We start from the raw sequence: 22,564 nt of genomic DNA on the forward strand, positions 1-22,564 counted from the left end.
ATTTTTTGTTACAGCGCTTAGAGTAAGAAGGTTAGTTACTCATCCTACTGAACCATCATGGTTAATATCATCAGTACAAGGTAATAATGAAATAGGAATGTGGAATATTGAAAGCGGTTCAAGACAGTTAGTGCTATGGCCGAGCAATGCACCACCACTTTCTAATACTCAGGTATGAAATTTAATTATTACTTTTTTCTGATTTGTTATATATATAAGATTCAGATAAAGATAAAAATTTTATTGAAACTTGTTATTTTAAGACATCTGTCCATTGTACAATTAAATTTTTCTTTCAATTGTACCAAGATTTCGCTATCAGATTCAACTTGAGATGAAGTCTCAGAATTTTTACAAGCTACATTGAATATTTTTTTCCTCATTGACGACTCAATTTTTGCTATCTTTTGGCAGAATATGTTTTCCGTTGCTATTATTTACATTTTGCAGGTGATTCCCCAATACTCAATAGACTCTCATTGAGCCTGTCTAATGCATAATTCATTTCATCATAAAAAGCTTCTTCACCATCATCTGAAGCTTCTTCTTCTGAAGCTTTATTTCTAATTGAGGCAAGTTTTTCCTACACTTATCATAAATCTTCCAATCACTTTCTAAATTTGAATTTTTTTCTGTCATTCTTGGCAACACTTTTCTTAAATTCATAATAACATTATTATGACCTACTTGAAATAGATTGCATTTATTATTGTAAAAAGAACCTAACATTAAGAAAAAAACTAAGTAACTAAACCAATGCTTAGCAATCAGTAAACGAACACTGAATATCTTGACTTCAGGGCAGGCATATTAATGCAGTGCTCATGCTTTCTTACATCATGTTATTCCACAAATAAATCACATATTTTAGATCATATTTAATATTGTTTACACTAAAACAATGGACTCAGACTATGACTAAACTGATGATATAGTAAGCTTCAATACTTTTTGTCTTTAGATTTATATTAATTACACTGAGTCATCGCATTACATAATCATTGGTCATTTGATTGAGTTGAGTTTCTTATTACTAGACAAAACAAATGAGCAACATATTGCTTCATTATTTTTAGTTTCTCTTTCCAAGTCATTCTATATGATTTTGCAAGTTCAGCCAACAAAAATTTAAGTATTTGCCACCTCAAAACCTGACAAAAAAGGTTTTTTTGTTTAAACATTGATACACATTTTACTTTTTCCCCTTAATCCCAATGCAGTCCCAGTTTCAAATTTGCACAGCTGTTTTATAATATAATGATGAATAAAATATATTTTTCTTAAAAAAAAATGGAAGACCTGATTTTTCTGAATTCAAGGTCAAAAGTCAAAGGCCGATGACCTCAAATTCATCATTTGATCATGAAATAAGTCCAAGTTTATCATTCTACTATTATTTTTTTTTTTGTTATAGATGAGTCTGAGAAATGCCATTTACGCACCCCCATAAATTGGGGAGTGTCAGACTGGCACAGGTTCGGCTAGATGTTATTAAGAACCTATGTGTACCCGCATGCTACTGACTAAAATTCCTATCTCACTGTTTCTCCTCCTCCGGGATCGGTCCTGCAGTCAAACGTACAACGGCTCCACAGCGGGCTGTCCTTCACCCCTTCACTTTCTTCGCCTCAGTCTCAGGTCTTTTGTATGCAACTGTGATTCCTTGATGGGTGATCTTCAGACCTCTTACTGATCTGGGTCCTAAATCAGGCTCTATCCGATTCTCTAGCTTCTCTTGCTTTAGTTTTCAGGATACTTGTTGCTAGGTGTACTACCTTGTCCCATTCCGCTCTTCCTACCAACATGTGTGGAACTGTTTCTTCCGAAGAAAGTCAGCTTAACCCGACATCTTGTCTGACTACATCCCACCGCTGGCATTGGTAGACGGTGTACTCAACAGTATCTTCAAGATCGCAGTACCTGCATAGAGGAGATGCTCTCCTGCCAAAGCGATGCAGGTAGACTTCAAACTCACCATGTCCAGAAAGGAGCTGCGTTATATAGAAACCTACCTCACCCAGTCCTCTCTGCACCTAACTATACATCTATTCTCAGAATTAATTTACGTGTCCATCTACCAGTAGATGAGGTGTTCCAGGCCTCCTGCCACTTGGCCAGAAGTAAGTCCTTAGCCTTGGTCTTTGTCATACCAAGATAAACCTGCTGGAGCATCAATGCTCACAGCCGGATTGGTGGAATGATGGAGATGACCTCAGTAGCATTTTGCGAAACCGTGCGGTATGTGGCCGCAATGTTCAATGCAGCACATCTTTGAAGCGATGATATTTTATCTATATTCCTTTTCTTTTCAAGAGCTTCTACCACATGCAGGGACAGCATAAAATATGATTGAAGAAGCCACTGTCAGTATTATACATCGTCTAGAGGCACAAGGACCTCTGTGGTTACACATAAGCTTACCGAGATTATCAACAACTGTCTGAACATATGCCAAGGTCTGCTGAAAGTGGGCGTTGTAGTTTCAGAGTTTCAGCTCCTCTCCAACCACACGCCGAGGTACTTAACGCTTCCCGATGTGGGAATACTGGTCCCAGCAACATTAATTTGCATTTCTCGCAGTCTTCTTCTCCCAACCAACTCTACTACAGAGGTTTTATTAGGTACTAACTACAGACCAACAACAACTTCTCATTCTATCTTAATAAATAACAAAGTTCTGTTGACCTAACATTATTGCCGCAAGTCAAAATTTGCCATTTTCCAGCAGATTTGAAGGGCTCTGAAAACAAAATTGTTAATGAGATCTGAAATTCAGTATTTTCTCAAACTCTATCAACAGTTAATTCAAACCAAATTTCATGAAAATCCTAGTCACTCGGGTTGTGAATGGCTTGACTTGACACAAAATGATTCTATTAATACATGCTAATATCCAGCTATTGTCATAATTTTTTCCATATTCAGTACATACAGAAAAACTAAGCTATTTATAGTAATGTATTTCAGGGAATATAGCTCGCATACAAAAGAATCATAAGAAATTAAAACTTTTGTTGTCAATTCAAAACGTACATTGCAGATTGTAGTTTGTAAAACTAAAATTAGCAAATAAAATTCTACAAGTCTGATAAATAATATTAATATTAATGAAATTGTATATCTGAATAATTTGTGTTTTGATGTATTGTAATTTTAAAAATCATTAAATTTATTACAGTAAATTTAAAAAAATATATATTGGCTATATAATTTAACTATAAAATAATAAGAAAAAAAATATTGTACACAGCAGATTTTTCAGGTTAGATGCAAAAATGGACAATACTACATTTGTTATTTGTGTCTTTATATCTAATTTCAAATTTCTTGATTTTTTAATTTTGTTATTCAGTACATGAGTACACATCCTACAAAACAGTTATACTTAACAAAATGAAAGCACACTACTGATGTATAGTATGCTCTTTATAAACATGTTCTCTTTAAAGCATATATAAAAGATAGTTCTTCTTCATGTAAATCATTGATGAGTGACAACTTAATTCCCAGAATTTATCTGCAAAAAAACATAAGATTGAAACTGTTTTTAGTGACTTCTGTCACCTTCAAATTACAAATTCCTTGACATCTATACTCTACTTTAGACTGTGTTCCTGTCTCTGAAAGTGGGAATTCATTGCAGAATATTCTGATTTTTTGTTACATACCACTGGATATCAGAAAACAGAAAATCTTTGTCTTTTTAGCAAAGTCTAGTTATGAGAACAACCAGAAATCATAAGAAACTAAGGATGATATAATTCAGTAATTGATTTTTGGCCATTAACTTTCTTATTATCAGTCACAATTCCAATCTTTTGTTCAAGCAAAATTTCATAATTTTTTCAGCATCATCAATGTTTTCATCTGCCATTAATCACATACTTAATTGTTTTTCAGATGTACCACGCTTGCTGTATTGTCTTCACATTTGTTTCCATAATTTTTTTTTTTTTTTTTTTTTTTGCTGTTCTCTTCTGGGATCATCAATCACATCTTCACATTCACACCATTTGCTTTTCTACTACTAAGGCCATTAGTGGCCTTTGCATCCACATCATTTCCACTTTCAATAGCTCCAATGTTTCAGTAGCAGTTCTGTTGATTTTTCACCCAAAATTTGTTATCACAATGTTCTCAAATTCTATTGCTCATTTTTATACCAAAGTTTACACACAGATCTTTATAATTATTTTTTTGCAATAGACAATTAACAAATGGAGCTTGTAGCCTTGCATACACATTAATTAAAACATATACAAATTACTCATTTTATTCCAATCAAATCATCGCATAGGTAGTATTATACAGCTATTTCTGAGATTAAATTGCAGAATCTTAAATTTATGCCTGTAGAGATATTTTCATTTTGTTCATTGTTATTTACGTATGTGTTATTTTTTTCATGTGTTTTTTGAATTCAATAAAATTTGTTTAATATCAGCCCATTTTTTATTTTAAATGTTCATGGATTGAGTTAATTTAATTTTCAGCTTGTAATAAACAAATGAAGAGTTTACTTAAATCTGTATTGAGCATTTGTTGTTTTTATCTTTCATCTTTCTGATCAGAATCACTTAGTGGTTAAAACTCTTAATATTGATTCTTCATATATCAATTATTCCCTCATTGACTACTTTTATGAATTTTGTTAACAGCTGAACGATCAAAGTATGTTTGCACTATATGCTGCAAATGTAGACAGAACTCCATTTTTATTATCAGGTGGAACAGATCACAGGGTTCGATATTGGGTTTTAGATTCACCTAATGAATCATACATGGCTATTCATGGTGGTAGTGATACTCCTGGACAAACATCATTCTCTTATAAGTAAGTACTTATGTTTAGTTCATTTGACTTTTAACTATAGATCAGTTAAAATTTAAATTCTATTGTTATATATCAGATATTATCATAAATTTTTCAGATAAATATTTGTGTCCAATTTTTTGAATGAGATATTATGCGAATTGACCTCCTATAAAAATTTGATTAGCCTGTGAAATAAACAAGTCATTTAAATATTAGATCCCTGATATCTGCCAAAACCATGATGAAGCATTTCATGGGTTTGGCAGATATCAGGGATCTAATATTTAAATGACCTGTTTATTTCACAGGCTAATCAAATTTTTGTTGTAGATGATCTGTATTCAGTGTGACCAAGTACCAGCTAAATGGTAGAAAATGTTGAAAAAATCTGGGAAATTCAATTATGATCACATTTGCCTAATACAAATAAAATTAAAAATAGCATTTAGATCAGTTATAGAAGTGAGCAGAAACCCATTAAAAATGTTCAACATGCTTTGCATACTGCTAAGTTTATCCCGTGGCTTTTGATAAAAAATTAAAAGTACTGATGTATGGACATGTGCCATGACTCTTTTGACTAAACTGATTTTGATCCATCTTTCATCTTTAAGAGCAGTACACGAAAAGAGTAGTATTTATGGTTAAAATTCAAAAACTGAGATATAATCCATCCTTATCAAAACTAATGAGAGCTAGGCTAGCTCACAAAAGTTTAACAGAAAACATAATTTACTTTTGTTGATGTTAAATAAATTGTTTCCGCTGAATTTATCTCTCTTAATTAGGTGTCTCTGAATTTTATTGTGATGTGAGATACCCTTGAGAAAATCTGTTACAAAAAACTGGTTTAACTGCAGTTGGCTCTTTCATTGTGTTTTCTACATACCTACTCATATGTTTCTTAAAAGAAGTTGTATTTGATCCACTGCAATATGTTACTCATTCCCTATCCTTTCCATTAGTCAAACCTAGCCCATAATGATTTTGTTTTGCTTCCAAAATTCAATTGAAACTGACAGATTGGTTTTGAAGCAGTATTTTCTGATATTCAAAGGAAATTGAAGGTAAGTTTAATATTATTCAGGATCAACTTGCCAGGTGTAAAAAATGAATTGAATCACTGCCTGCATAATGAAGAAAATTATTTAGAAGTGGCAAATTTAAATAGGTTTAGCTAATTTTTTTTTCTCTTTGTAGATTTCTGATAATCCTACCTTCTTTTAATGTGTTGTAGTTAATTTATTAATTATAATTAATAAATTAATATTTTATTAAGTTTTTACTAACTTTATTTTGAAATTAACTGATAATTAAAAAATTCAGATAGTCTCTGTTTAGAAAATACCAATACCAATGCCAGTGCCAAGTCTTAAGATTATTTTGATTTTTACACTCTACATAAGTAACTTCTTTTGGTAGTTCTAATATTTATATTCTGAAATGTTGTACCAATTAATTTTTTTTGTGTTTATTTAATGTAGCAACATAATAAATAAATAACATGTGGAAATAAGAACCAAAAACATGTAAAAAAAATTATCCAGGTAATGTACAGAAAGAGTACATATGTTGGTATAAAAGTATATGTTGGTTTTTCTAACAATTTTATTGTTTAAAATGATTGGAGAAAAGTTATAAAAAATTTCTTTTATTACTATGTTAGATGACATCCATAAATAAACCTTGGTGAATACTGAAAAAGCATGGATGAGAACACTGTTATTTAATGATGGGTTAATAAGAAAAACATATGGGAGCTGCAAGATAGATAAATAGGATTGTTAAAAAATTAAACATTATAAAACCCCAAGCTACCAAGGCCATGTTGCCTTACTCACATGGATGAAAGAATCCTTCCAGCAAAGACGAAAACTGAAACTGGCAACATGACCGACTACTATATTCATATAGGGAGCTTCATCAAAATTCAATCCCATTAAAAACTAACAACATCAAAAGCAGTACACAATTTTGGATATTTAAAATCCTTCCTTAGGAAATAACAGATTATTTGAGAAAATTGCATTGAAATCTTAAAAATTTGTTCGGAAGTTACAGTTGAACAAAGAACATAGTTTTGAGTCAAAAAATGTTTACCCATCCCAGTAGTTGGTAGTATGGGGGGTAATGAGAAGATGGGCAATGTAAATAGATGTAAAGAAATATGAAATTGTTCTGTTGACAAGTTTGGAAAAGAATGAAAATACGAGACAGAGTACAAAAATTTTAGTTGCTCCGTGAAAAATGAAATATTACTTTCATTCTTGCATCTTCTATCTTTTACTTTGTTATTAAGAAAGAAATTACGTGTCTTTATCATCTAATGAGATAATTTATTTGAGCTTTTAATAATATAAATTAATGTGTCGTGGTATAAAATTGAGGAATTTTGGAAAATTCTAATAGTAAATGAATAAAAAAAGAATTTATGGTTAAAATGTTACAGAAATCAATTGATAATTAAATGTACAAGGTATAAGTAAGGGTCATATGGTTTATCATATTAAAAAAAATCTGATATGGACACCACATAACTTCCTTTATGGCCTATTAAATTATATATACACGTTTTTAAAAGTACATAAAATTTTATTTCACTAATAACTTCTGATTTATTTTCATTTTTTTTTTTTTATTGAATTATTTATTGTAAACATCTTTTTACAATCGGAGGTTAATAATTATTAATAAATCATATATTTAAATTTAAAAAAAAAGAAAATAAAGTCTGATTTGAACCGATGTGCCTTCCCCTTGTAAGATCGAAATATTTCATTAATTAAAATTTTATTTACCGATAATTCTGGAACCAATGAAAATACATATGTACATATAGACGTCACGCCGAAACTAATCAAAATGGATTCTGGGATGGTCAAAATGGATATTTCCATTGAAATCTGAAAACCAAAATTTTTCACGATTATAATACTTCCTTGTACTTTGTACAAGGAAATACTAAAATTAAGCTTCTTTTTATCCTGTGACATAAAAATCCACCACAGAAGATGTAAAGTCTGCTCTGTAAAGGGATGAAAAAAGTACTTGACTAATTATTAATTTTTCTGAGCAGTGGTTGAACATATTGCAAATGAGATCAATTCCTTATACCTGTATTCCCTGTCACCAGTTCCAAATGTTGACATGGGGCACATATTATTTTTTAAAGCACTTTTTCTGTAACTGTTGTCTGATACTTATTAAAATCCATGAAAAGGATATATTTTTGGTAAACATAAGTAATGCCACTACATAAATTATTTTGATTCAAAAATGACATAAAAAAATCCATATCTCATATCACCTCCATCCCAATATTAATGTTGGAAACATTTATAAAAGTAACAAGCCCTGCTTTACTCTGTATGAACTTCATCCACTAGTTTGGCTTGTTGTACAACATCAAAATAGGAAAAAGAGTTCTTGAACAGTTCTACAGGCATCTGCCTTTGAAAATTAAGCAGTCAGCTTCCCTGAGCTGTAACATTGCAGTCAGCATAATACATACAGGACCAGGGCAGCAGCTGACCCAATTTCCATGGTATTCATCCTAAAAAAAGAGAACGAAGGAAGGGGGCAGCCAACTCGATTATTACCTCAGAGCATGGTAATGTAGTGCCTTGTCCAGGCAATTACTGATTACTGCCTTAAAATAACTGATAAAGATATAAATTTACTAGTTTTCAACATGAAAGAAAAGAGCCGGCTTGAAATAATTATATATTAAAAGCCAGTTGTTAATGGAAAATATTAATTTTTACCATATTGAACACGGGTGAAAAGATTTCTTTTCTGTATTATTCTTGAGAGTTAAAATTTATTTGAAGAAAATGTTTTGGAATTATGGAAAAGTACCTGTATAAATACACTATTTAATTGTGTTCACGACATTCCATAACTTTACTAATAGTTATATAAAATATTAATTATTAGGATCGTTCGGTAATTAACAAGAGAAATTGATGTAGAGAAATAATGATTTATTCTGTGACAGTGAAATTTACACTACTTTTCAAATGGTCTCCAACAACATTTAGACAATTGTCCCACCGTTCTGTGAGCTTTCTGATTCCTGCAGCATAGAAGTCTTTACCTTGCTGTTAAAACCATTCGTGTACTGCTTTTTTAATTGCTTCATTGTCATCAGACTTCTTGCCACATAAAAAGTGGTTGAGCAGGCCGAACAAATGAAAATCAAAGGGACGAGGTCTGGGCTGTAAAAAGGATGTGGCAACACTTTCCAACCCAACTTCTCGAACATTTCTCCTGTTCTCTGAGCAATATAGGCGCATGCATTGTCATGCAAGAGAATCACACCTTCTGAGAGAGCACCCTGACATTTTCGCCTTATTGCAGGTCTCACCTTATTGTTAGAATAGTACTCTCTGTTCACAGTATGTTGTTGTTCTAAATAGTCACTAAATTGAGCCTTGCAAGTCCCAGAAGACCATCAACATCACTTTATCGGCTGACATGTGAGTTTTGAATTTTTTTTGGTGGGCGAATCCGGATGTTTCCACTCACGACTTTGCTGTTTGGATTCAGGCTTGAAATTGTATCCACATTTCACCACAGGTTTTTATACGATCTATAAAGTCATTACCTTCTGCTTCAAACCATTCTTTGAGCTCAAAGAAATCCAAGATGTCCAGATGTCTTTATGGGCTTGAGTCAACTCTCTTGGAACCCACCTCAAATGGTTTGTGATAATTCAGTACATCGTGAATGATTAAAGCACAATTCCAACACTAATATTACACAAACTAGCAGTTTGGGAATTTTTACTTGCTTGTCTTCATGGATAAGATCATATTTTTTTGCAATTTTGCAGCACAGTAGTCGAAACATTAGCCGGTCTTCCAGAATGATGGGAGATGTCACACTTGTTCTGGCCAAATTAAACTGTTCCACCCATTTTACTGTGATATAACCACTTTTCACCATACTGTTTCAACATTCTTGAGTAAATTTCCACCGGTTTCACACCTTCTGATGGCAAAAATCTTATCACCGAACATTGCTCTTCTGGTGTACATGTTTCAAGTGTAGCTGACATTCTGAAATCAACAAAAGAGATTAATTATGAACAGCTGATTAATGTGTTCCCAAAGTTGCCAACTTGACCCTCAAAAAGTTTCATTACCATTGAATGAATCATTTTTTTTCTACATAAATTTTTTTAATCGATTATTGAACCTCCCTCATATATAAATATATTAAAAAAGAAGAATTTTTTTTAAATGAACTGTCTTATAAACAACAGTACTATTATAGTCCACACTCAGTTACAAGAAATAGAAAAAGGATTGTGAAGGATAGAAGAATTCTCACAACAAAAGAAAAAACAAACTAATGATGAATGTTAGGAAATAACAGTCATTCTCATAAGCAAGAAATGTAGTTGTCTGTATAGTTCAGGCATTTTCTGTATGTGAAGTGATGATACTTAGTCTAAAACAGAAAGTCAAGATTGCCATCAATATTAATGGAAATTTTTTCCTACACATCTCCTTTCTAACCCCGTTGTTAATTAAAATTATGAAACTACATACATATTCTTATAAAAACAGTTGACAAAATTTTTTCTTGTCTACAGAAAGCCAAAGTAGCCATTATTATTTTTAAATAGTTGCCATATTAAAACGAACAATTAGAACATTTTTTTTAAATTTTAAGCGTAGAGAAAAAATTTTCATCTTAAATGTATTTACATTAATTTTTTATGTAGTTTATTATTAACCCTAGAATGGTGTTCCGTAGAATAGTAACGTTATTGGTATGCATTAGTAATTTTTATGACAAAATAAAAAACATTATAGTTTTGGTTTACAAGTAACATACTTGCAAGTGGTGCTATTTTTTTATAATTTCTATTGTTTATTATCTGTTATTTAAAACATTTAAGACAATATAAAAAGATTCTTATAATGATATAAATATAATATATAAAGTCATCAAAAAAGAAAAAAAATTAAAAAATTCGTTAAAATCGAAATGGAAAAAATATTTTAGAAAACATAACAAACTTTTTTGAATAAGCCCTAAAATAAAATCCTCTGTTCACTGAATCTTGCAGCGTGATGGGCTAGCTTTACTGGTTTTCAGTACAGTCTTTGTATATTTTTCCATAATAGTCTAAGCAAAATGGCTTCGAACATTTAACACCATAGTTTGTAGTCATTCCTCCTTTTTGAGAAAGCAAAAACAGCAAATGTTCTCTTTTTCTCAGTTACAGCTTCTGGCCGAGGTTCTCCTTTTCTCTTCAGAACTGATTAGTATAATATTCTTCCCAGCTGATGTAGGGATATTTGTTAAGCCGTTCTTCTAGCCATTTCCTTAATATACACTAGTCTGTTGTATAAACTACTCCTTGAAAGCTTTTCTGGTCATTGTATTGCCTCCTCTTACTCATTTTTCTATTTAAAATAACATAAGCGTAAGCATTAATAGTTGTCATGTTTAACATCCCAGAAAATAAACACAAAAGATCACCTCTTATTTTTTCTTGAGAGAAAAACTCTCAAGTTTCTCTTAGCATCATAACATGATGCTACACATTCGGTCAAAGCTGTTGACCTTTGTCTCATTTAATTTTGAATAATTGCAGCTTTCCAGTTACTTTGCTTTCATACATTCTTGACATCAGGCATACAACTTTAGTTGATTTTACTTTTGCTGACAAAAATCGACAGCACTTAATAACATGACAGGTGATCGACAGGTGTCAATAACGTTACTATTCTAAGACACATCATTCTAGGGATAATAAGCTACATAAAAAATTAATGTAAATACATTTAAGATGAAAATTTTTTTCTCTGGTGCTTAAAATTTAAAAAAAATGTTCTAATTGTTCGTTTTAATATGGTAACTATTTAAAAATAATAATGGCTACTTTGGCTTTCTGTAGACAAGAAAAAATTTTGTCAACTGTTTTCATAAGAATATGTATGTAGTTTCATAATTTTAATTAACAATGAGGTTAGAAAGGAGATGTGTAGGAAAAAATTTCCATTAATATTGATGGCAATCTTGACTTTCTATTTGAGACTAAGTATCATGTCTTATGTATCATGTTATTAACTATCTTATAAACAACAGTACTATTATAGTCCATACTCAGTTACATGATTTCAGTCAACAAAAAGATAGAAAAGAATTGTGAAGGATAGAAGAATTCTCACTACAAAAGAAAAAACAAACTAATGATGAATGTTAGGAAATAACAGTCACTTTTCATAAGCAAGAAATGTAGTTCAGGCATTTTCTCTGGTGTGATCGACAGGTACTTAATAACATATCTTATTAATTTTGTATCTCTAGCGCGCTTTCCTTTTTTACAACCACAAATAGTGGAGTTTCTGGTTTATCTAGTCTAAGTGTGCGAATAACTGTTACATTATTCAGCGTAGAGAGGTTTCTTTCAACTGATTAACTAGCAGAATACTTGTAAACCAATTGTCCATCGTTAAGTTCCTGTTTGATTCGTGAAAGGATGTTGTTAATTTTTTCACAAATTGCTCGCTAATAGGTATTCCTCTTTGAGTGGAATGTTTACCTAAATAGGATTCAGCAATTAGCATATATTTAGACCCAACATCACATATCATAATTATCTTAAGCCCATATTTTGCGGGTTTCTTGGAGTTGTACATCTTGAAGGGACTTTTTTTTATAAAAGATCACTTTTTGCAAGGCCAGACATTTCTGTTGCATTTAAGTCATTGTCTTTGTGAGTGGCACTAAAAATGATAAAGCCTAATAATATTACCTTAATTTCAAGAGAGTTAGACCAACTGAGAATTGCAGAGAGCTTTAGTTGCTCGGTTTATTTAATGTTTGGCATTGGTATGGGTTGTAGTTTTTATAATTTATAATGCCTTCAAACTTATGCAAATGAAGTGATTGCAAAGTTAGAAACTATAAAATTAAGTATTACCTTTTGGACATTGACCCTTCCTTGCCACAGCTCTTGTAGTATTGGAAGGAGGTTCTTTCATCCAGGAATACATGTTTTCATCTTTTATAATCCGAGGAACACATGTGCCATTTGCTGAAGTGGAGTGCTAGTCGAAACAGAAGTATCAACAGAAGCAGGGGCAGCTGCAGGAACTGAGGAACTGCTTACAGCTCAGGCATTAGCAAGACCAGGAACAGATGCAATAGAATCAGTACGATCAGGGACTTGAGATGATGTATTCTGTGGTCCAGATTCTTCGTGGGTTTCTAGGTTTTCCTTTAAATTTAAGAATCCTTGATACTTTACTCTTTTTCTTAGGGCAAATTTCATACTCATCAGAAGAAATTTCTTCACATGATGACTTGTAATTATCAGTATCAGAAGAAGCAAAAATGCCATCCTCTTCCTTACTACCACTACCATGATCAATATCACTTTCATCATAAAAAATTATTTTTTCTATTGCAGATGAGTGTAATTTTATTGTAAAAGACAGATTCTTTACAAAAAACCTGATATTATTTTACGTTTTGGAAAATAAAAATAATGCCAATTTGAAATTCTGAAAACTGTTAAAAATTTTTGCACTATTAACATTTTACACTTAAAACTATTAAAAAAGCCAGAAAAAACTGTACATAAAACAAATAATATTTGTTGTATAAAAGTTACATTACTGGTATGTTGTAAAACTCACAAAATACTGAAAAAGGTACATTAATGGTATTCCATTGTGAAAAACACAAAACAGGGTTGCTGTGAGCAAATAAAAACTTAACTGAGCAAATATAACTGTTCTTACAATGCACTAACCTAGGTAGGGTAGGGAGTGAAAAAAAATAGAAACACAAACTGTTATTAAAATATGATTTGGCTTAGAAAAATCACAACGGCTTAACATTCTAGGATTAATGATATCATAGATTGTTAAAATTGAATTACTAAAACAGGAAATTTTGTGTGTGTAATTTCCATAACCCTACAGGTTTTCTTCAAGTAAATTATAATGAAAGAAAAGAAAAAAAAAGAACTTTATATTCTATAACAATTACTATTGCAAATTTCATTCTATAATATTATAATTTTACCTTTAGGTCAAGACTTGTAGATGGAACCAACATAGTTCAAGAAGTACAATCGAGAGTTGGTTCTAGTCGTAGCGGAGGAAATAGTGAGGAACTGCCAAGAGCAGGACCTGACCCTCCACCTACTGGACACCATGATACCATTTCTGATATAGCACTTTGTCATGCATCCCAGTGTTTTCTATTAACTGGATCACGTGATGGCGTTATAAAAGTGTGGAAGTGAAGTGAGATTACTGTTTAATGGTCATAATATATCTTAAGTTAATTACTGCATAATATAAAAAAATATATAATTTATTTATAAGTGCCTCTTGTCTTTCTTAACTGTTATAAAAATTGTAATAATTGTAAATGCTATAATTAAATATACGTCTACTAAGATCAAACCCAGCAACCTCCAACAGAAGTATTTTTCAGAAGGTGTAAAAACTCATAATCTTCTCTTCACAATTTAAAAAATATATATATATTTATTATATAAAACGTTTATGTGTATATATATATATATATATATATACACACACACACATACTTATATTTGTGTGTTTTTTCATATGGTTAATGTTTAGATACATTTTAAATTGCGTATAGTTCAGGTTCTGTTTGTCTTTCTGGGAAAAGTTTCTTTGATGTGTTAAATTTCTTCTTTGACTTGTTCAGTTATTGGTATAATATACTATCTCTCTTGAAATATTTTTAACATTTTCATTTGATAGGGTTAAAATAAATTTTTTGCCAAGTAAGAGCTTAAAATGTATGTACTATTCAGTTTGAAGTATTCATCGACTTTGTTTTTTTTTAGTTCTAGATATTACAATTATTCTCTACTTCTATAAATGTTGAATGTTCCTTTATTATTTCTTCCTATGTATGTCTGGTTTTGCAGTTGAAAATCTCATTAAATTAATCCAAAAACATCCATTTATACGGGTAAATGAGTACCTTATACTGGTTATATTATTATTCTCAGGAATTGAAGGTACAAGCCATTTACTTCGCATCTTCACCAAAATTATTTTTTTACTTTGGCCCCCGCAAGAATCATTCATAAATCTTGTTTTTTTATTAGTGGACAAATTTAATCTGTTAAATCCATGGTGAAGGATTGATACTATCAGATAATTACGAATTTTCATGATATTATTTCTTGTGCAACAGAAGCTGAAGATTTTTTTAAGGGATTACTGGATATCAATAAATAGATAAATATTTTATTAAGATTAGTACGTAATTATATTTTATGTAGATCATGTGAAGAATGGATAGGAATGTGCTGCTCCATGGATAAGGAAAAAGAGCTGCTCCAACATTTTTGTCTAGATGTATAAAGGGTACCTTGAACCAATTTTTGCTTAATCATACTTAAAGATAAGTCTGTACCTTAATTACATTACACATAATACACTGTAACTATATGTAGGATGTGATAATAGTTCATATTAATACATAATACTAAAAAATATATGAAATAACATTGAAATGACTATGATAAAGCCAAATAAATAAAATAACAATATACTAATAATAACAATTTAAAAAGAATTAATGGAACTTTTGTGAGCTCAAATTATCTTTTATTGTTAGATTAAAGTACAGAAAATTGGCAGGTTTTTTGTTCAGATTTTTTAATTAGTGTAATTTAAAAACTACAATAGTGAAATTTTGAAAATATATTTGAATGCTGTAATAGGCCAAATGATCCATACTTTTGAAAGGTATGATTTTTTTCCCCGTCAAAAGAAAATATTAATACTTTTGCATCATTTTCTTTTAGCATTGAATAAAAACCCATAGTTCTCATTTCATATATTCATTTGGCAGCATGATTTTTTATGGAATTTTGTTCTTTTTTCAGTTTCCCTGCTTAAAATACAGACTGAACTAACATTGAATGATTTATGTATCTTTGATCTTTTGTATTTCCAGTCATTGTTAATATTTAGCAACATAATTTATTCATACACAAAATGTATGCAAAACATTCAAAAATGTGTTTTGAAAAAACATAGATTTCATATTTTTTTAACTCGTGTTTAAATTTCATTGTTTATATCCACATTTAAATCCTAACAGTTGTGCTGACAAGAAGAAAAATCTGAAAGGACCTGAAGAGTCTCCACAAATAAAAAATAAAACAGATAACTGATAACAAAGTATTTGAATTACTGATGTACCAGCAATTACTAATCTGCTTAGTTTTTGTTAACAGTGAGTTTAGTTTTTGCCAATAATGAGTTCTCTCAAATAGTTAAGTGCAACCGATAGCTATATAATATTTTAATCTAATCTGAGTACCAGTCACAAATGAAGTGTTTTTGGGATAAATTTTATTATGGAAATCTTTTTAATCTAGTGTGTATTTAGTGTATTAGTCTTTTTTAATAGGTGTAAAAGAGTTTACAGTTTGGTTCTGTAAATTTTGCCTTATATCTTCATATATTCATCTTGAATGTTTTAAATGTATACTCGAAATTTTCTTGCTTGCATTATGTAACTTTCTCTACTGGGTTAAAACAAAACATAACCCATAAATTGTACCAGGGGTGTCGTATGAGAAATGAGAGTTTGTAAAAATGTTTAACCTGATTGAATATACCATGTAAACAAGAAGGGCATCACAGACATAATCTCATCACGTAAATACATTGCAACTTAAGTCATTCTAGTGATTGTCTCATCATTTTATGGAGACCTGATTTGTTACATTGGAAACTGCTCACAACTCAAATGGAGCTTGTTGGGTTTGAAGTTGTAATTTTTACAATTAAAAATGGAATGGACTTTGTAGTTTTGGATTCTAATAAAACTTATAAAAATTATTCATTTTTATGGAAAAAAAAAATATATATATATATAAAATATCAGTTCACCAGAGGAAGATTGCTGGGGTTAATATTAGTAGTCTCATATACTTTTACATATATATATTTAATGTAAATAGCATATATAATTAATTGTATAATAAGAATGCATGTACTTAATACATAATATTATAGTGTAAAAAAAAAACATTTTAAAATATAAATTATATTTATAATACATAAATAAATATTTACAATTTTAACTGTTGCTTTTATTTTATTTATTTTTTTTTTAAATCCTTCTGTTGGAAGAAATAAGTTTTTATTAATTGTTCACTTTTGGAATTCCAGTTTTATTATTTTTTAAGATCAAGTCGTTCGGTAGAATGACATCGGCGAGAGTTTGTCCGAGGGTGGAAACACCAAAGACTGTTTACTCTTACCAATTCACAAATCGACATTTGAAAATTTTTTAAATATAAAAAAATTATTTTGATGAAATAAAGCTACATATCATTGCAGAAATAGATGTTCTTAATGAATATAGGTTTTTTTTTGATAAATGTCTGATAATCTTTGCAATTTCAAGTTTTTTTAATTTGAAAATGTTTTTTTTCTCCTAACCCATTACGAATCTCGTCGCTACATAGCAGTACTTGATAGTACTAGGTAGCATATAAAAACTTGATAATGTATACTTGAAATAATAAAATTTAAAAGAGATTATACTAGTTTTATTAAAAAAGGAATAAATAAAACAGAAATAAATTTGTAAATATTTTTGTTCTACAATTAGAACTATTTGGTGGCGCTGGGGATCGTAATATTTGGAAAAATTGTATTTATGGTTTGATTTAGCTCATATTCGGAATAGTTGCGTGAAGAAATTTTTGCAAAAAATGAAAAAAAGACTTTCATTCATAAAGATAGAGTGTTTTGTTTGATGAGAATTTTGAAGTTGTTTTTTTATAAAAATAAGAATGTTAAAAATTAACAGATGACTAGTTATTAACTTTTTTTTATGTTTAACCTCTGGCACCACCGTTAGGTATTATTTCGGTGGATGAGATTTGTAGCATGTGTGAAAATGCCATGCCGACCGGGATGGCTAATTATTGACTAGACTTAATACGTCGTCCAATCAACGAATCGCATGATTTCAGATTGAGTATATTCTTGCTGTTCTACTTGAATTGAATCTTGTTCTTTAAGTTAAATATTTTCACTGCATTTGGTAAAATCTTTTCAACTTACCATCAGCTACATAGTATTAGTTTAATAGCTAATCTGAATTATAATTCTGATGCTCTCATTCTTAACAATATTAACACAAAACAACAATACTTCTCAACAATAGCTTCAATGTAATATAACCTATCATTTGAAGTTTTTACCTTTGAATAAATAACTAAATTTTAACAATGAGTAATATTTAATGTTTTTTAATTAGGTCTTTATTACGTTATATGTACATTAGTATATGTCTAATTCATATTTTTTCAAGTAAAAACTTGATTAAAATTTTAAAAATCAATTTGGTGATCTAAGACTGAAACACATAACATAATTATAAAATGAAATACATTCTAGCAAATAACATAATTTTAACATGTTTTTAGTTATCAATAGGTATTATATATCATGGTTAAAAAAACATCAGAATATGATTGTAAATTTTACAATTGTAATGGTTTTATTTTTAATAAATAAAGTTTGATAAATGCATAAACATTTGATTACTTAAGTAACAATTTCGGAACACTTTCATGATATATTGTATAATAGAGAACACTAAAAATTTAATCTTCTCAAAACTTTATTGAAGATGAATTGACTATTTTCTGGTATATCGTAAGCTTTTGTTAGTCAAATCAATACAATAAAGTTTTTGATTTTTCTAATATTTTAATAAATAAAAATATGTTTGCGTCCAATTTCAAAATTAGAAAAGCTTTACTTCATCTGGAAAATTATATTTTGATTTCAATACTCATTTTCATTTTTTTTTTCAGCTCGCAGTATTAGCCACATTTTCGTTCCCAAGTACTTCGTACACTCATTCTGCAAAGCGGTCGTAAAACTTCTCGGTTTCTTATGCGAATTCTTGTTGAAGCATAACAATTGATGCTCCAAGATTTTCAGTAGATTTATGTTGATATTTTGCTCCGAATCTTCAAAATTGATTCTCGTTAAGCATTCAAATTGTTTAATTGTGCATTATTGAAGAATTAGATCCTAAAATTACCGAAAAATCATATATTACATACGTTACTTAAAAATGTATAAATAGAGCAAGCGTAGACATGATAGAAATAAAAAAATTTGTACATGAGAATTTCAGTATTCAACGACAGCAAGATGCTGTTGAATTTTTCACATATTTAATTGACAAATTTGAACCTTTCAAGAACAATATAGAATACACTATCCAATACACGATTATATGTCCAAATGATAATTGTAAGTATGCTTCAGAGCACAAAGAAAATAATTTAATTTTACATGTAGATATTAAAACTGATAGTTTAAAGAAAAATAACAATTTAAATTTCCAAGATTTAATTCATAATTTTAGTGAAAAAACTCATGTCGAAGGTATATGTACTTAATATGGAAACACAGATTTCATACATAGAATGGAAATTCATTATTTAAGAAAACTGTTGATCATTCAAATGAAATTATTGGAAAACGATGCAGTATGTTTACGCAAAGTAACTGAAACAAAAAGAATTAAAAAAGTGTCTAATGATGCTTGCAAACTATTCGGAAAAAAATATAAAGTTATAAGTGCAATATTTCATTACGGGCAGTCAATGAAAGAAGGACACTAGCATGATCACACTTGGGAAAAAGTGGATGATGCTAATGATTAATTAATTGCAAAAAAAAAGTTTGCACAAAATTCCAAAAACGTTTGTTTTAGTTTTAGAACAAATTTGATTTTTTAGTAGATACGTCAATACAATAGACGAAAGGTTACTAGCAACACATGACAGATACCAGAATTTTTATAAATATAAAAACAGTTTCATTTTAACAAATGAACAGAAAACAAAAACAGATGATATCCAAACTACAAAAACAATAAAACTGTTAAGGTTTCGGCGAGTGTTTGACATCAATTGAAAACATTAAAAATCAAAATTCAACAATTTATTAATTTACAGTTCTTCAAAAAGACATTGCCCTAATTAAAAAAGTGCAGATATGTATAAAAGGCGAGATAATAATTATTATATATTTTTCCTACTTCATTTTCTCAAACACAAAAATTTACACCGTTAAATATTTTCTTCCTGCTCTACTAATATTGTAACTAAATGATAGAAATTTTAAACTAAACAAATACGAAATCATCAAGAAATAATTGGAGATAAATACATTTTTTTATATCCTTGTATATATACTTAATAACACAAATCATATAATAAAAAATTTGTCAAATTCTCTCAGACATATTGATTGAAAATGCAAAAACTCTTGCCGGCCCGAATTCATACTTTAAACAACTTCATAAATCCTAATAATTCAAAATGCAAATAATATGAGTAATCATTCACTAGTTCTAAATTCATGACAGCGTCAAATTATTCAATCTTTGAAAAGAATTAATTAATTAACTAAAAAAATATTTACGGTTCGTAATTTTCTTTGTTTGAAACATTAATTTAATTCTAGAAAGAATGTTTTATAATAATTTCAAAATAGCAAAACAAAACGTAAATTTCGTTCACAAAATTGAAATATATTTTAATAATTTTTTTATTCAATAATTTTATTTTTTGCAAGCTAATTAATACATAATTAGAGACAGTTATGAGTGAAGGTGACATTAGAAATGATTTCATCACTTTGAATTTTCAAAATATCAAGGAAACATTTTATTAAAGATAAAATTGCACATGATTAATATTGTGACTTTTTAACCATTAGGAAAATATGATAAATATATCAATAGTAACCGACAAATGATAATTAATTCACATAATAAGGTGTGTAACATCACTTTAAATTGTTACAACGACCCGTACTGTTCCCTAATGTTGATCATTGATCAATACTTCATCTGTTCATTAAGTGATCTTTTTATTGAAATCAGAAATTTATTATTGTTCTTCATAGATTTTTTCACCGTAACGGAAAAAGATGACCTTATTGTAGAGATCGTAATGCATTTGAGTAGAACAATAAATAATAATGTTAAGCAAAATTAAATATTGAAGTTTCGTTCAAAATTTTATACTTCGTTAAAAGTATGAAATAGGGCCGGCAAGAGTTTTTGCATATTCAATCAATATATTTGACAATTTTTTTATTATATGATTTGTGTTAAGTATATAAAAAAAATACAATATTATTGTATACAATATTAGTAGAGCAGGAAGAAAATATTTAACGGTGTGTATTTTTGTATTTGAGAAAATGAAGTAGGAAAAATATATAACAGTTAATATGCCTTTCATACATATCTGCACTTTTTTAATTAGGACAATGTCTTTTTGAAGAACTATAAATAGATAAATTTTGATTTTCAATGTTTTCAATTGACGGCAAACTCTCGCTAAAACCTTAAAAATTTTATTGTTTTTGGAGTTGGATTTATTTTACATTAAAAATCTTACTTAATAGTTTCTAATAATATAGATTAAATCCATTTGTAATAGAAAACGAAGAGGAGAATAACGGAATGATAAGTGGAAAAAAGCAAAAAATGGTTCCGACTTGAAAGTTCAAGAAGAAAAAGAGGAGGAGGATATAAAGGCAAGGGTTGAAAAAAAGGTTATATGCTTTGTAAATATACTTGAAAAAAAGGTTATATGCTTTGTGCTTTAGGAATTAGGTGGAAGTTGACAGAACATTATCCAGATTAGAAGGAGCATGGTAGAATTGGAAGGAGGTACATACTATTTGTTAAATTACGAGAGGTTATCTCTAAAGTAAAGACCGTTTCATTGTAAAAATATTTATTCTGAAAACTTTATTAATATTCTTTTATTTCTCTTACATACCTTATACTACTTCTCTATACAATCGCCATATGAATTAAGACATTTACGTTAGTGATACACCAACTTCAATATACCTCGTCATATTCTTCTGGCGTCAGTCAGAATTTCCCAAACAAATGGTAATCAGAAGGAACTAAGTTCGAACTATATGGTGGATGATCGTAAATTTCCCCTCCAAATGTTCTCAGTAAATCACATGTCGGATCTGCAACATGTAGACGTTCATTACCGTGCAAGAGGATGACGCTGTCGGTCAGCCGCCCACATCCCTGATTTTGAATAACACACCATATCTTACGTAGAGTTTTGCAGTATGCTTCTGCATTTATAGTCATTCCACATGACATGAAGTCAGTCAGCAATATGCCAAACTGATACCAAAAGACTGTGACTGTCAGTTTGCGTCCAAATGACTGTGGCTTGACCTTTGTTGGTCTGGTTGATGATTGACGATGACGCCATTCACTTGACCGCCATTCACTTGACCGCCATTTTCTCCAGCGTACAATACGAAATCCATGTTTCATCGCCAGTAACAATTGAATTAAGTAAGGAACTCATCACCTTTTTTTGTGTAGTGCATCAAAAATTTCAAAGCAGATCCCATTCATTGTGATGTTCCATTAAGATCTGCGGCACCCAACTTGTACAAACCTTTTGAAGCCTAAACGGTCATGAACAATGCAACTAATAACAGCTCTTGAAACATGAGGAAGAAGAAGGGCCAGATTGAAAGTCGTTGAGCGACGACCTTTTTTGATTTCATCATCAACGTCTTTCAACAAGTCCTCGGTGATTATCGAGGGTCTCCCAGAACATTCTTCATCATGCACATTAATTATGCTATTTCTAAACATTTCACACATTTTCAAACGTTTTTTTTC

The 22,564-nt window shown here is 29.9% G+C and overlaps 1 protein-coding gene across 5 annotated transcripts in view; it reads left to right on the plus strand.

The window, feature by feature from the left end:
• The window catches only part of Vps15 (vacuolar protein sorting 15), a 173,388-nt gene extending 154,433 nt beyond the window's left edge, over window positions 1–18,955 (plus strand). For 4 of the 5 annotated variants that reach the window (XM_075353774.1, XM_075353769.1, XM_075353773.1 and 1 more), the window contains 3 exons: window positions 15–172; window positions 4,659–4,834; window positions 13,874–17,672. In XM_075353774.1, coding sequence (XP_075209889.1) covers window positions 15–172; window positions 4,659–4,834; window positions 13,874–14,090 — 551 coding nt within the window. In that variant the 3' untranslated portion in view covers window positions 14,091–17,672. Of the gene's footprint in view, window positions 1–14; window positions 173–4,658; window positions 4,835–13,873; window positions 17,673–18,680 lie in introns of those variants that run through there. The other variant, XM_075353770.1, reaches the window with a different exon arrangement.
• Window positions 18,956–22,564: the final 3,609 nt, after the last annotated feature.

The sequence above is a fragment of the Lycorma delicatula genome, chromosome 1 (assembly GCF_047948215.1).
Source record: "Lycorma delicatula isolate Av1 chromosome 1, ASM4794821v1, whole genome shotgun sequence".
NCBI lineage: Eukaryota > Metazoa > Arthropoda > Insecta > Hemiptera > Fulgoridae > Lycorma > Lycorma delicatula.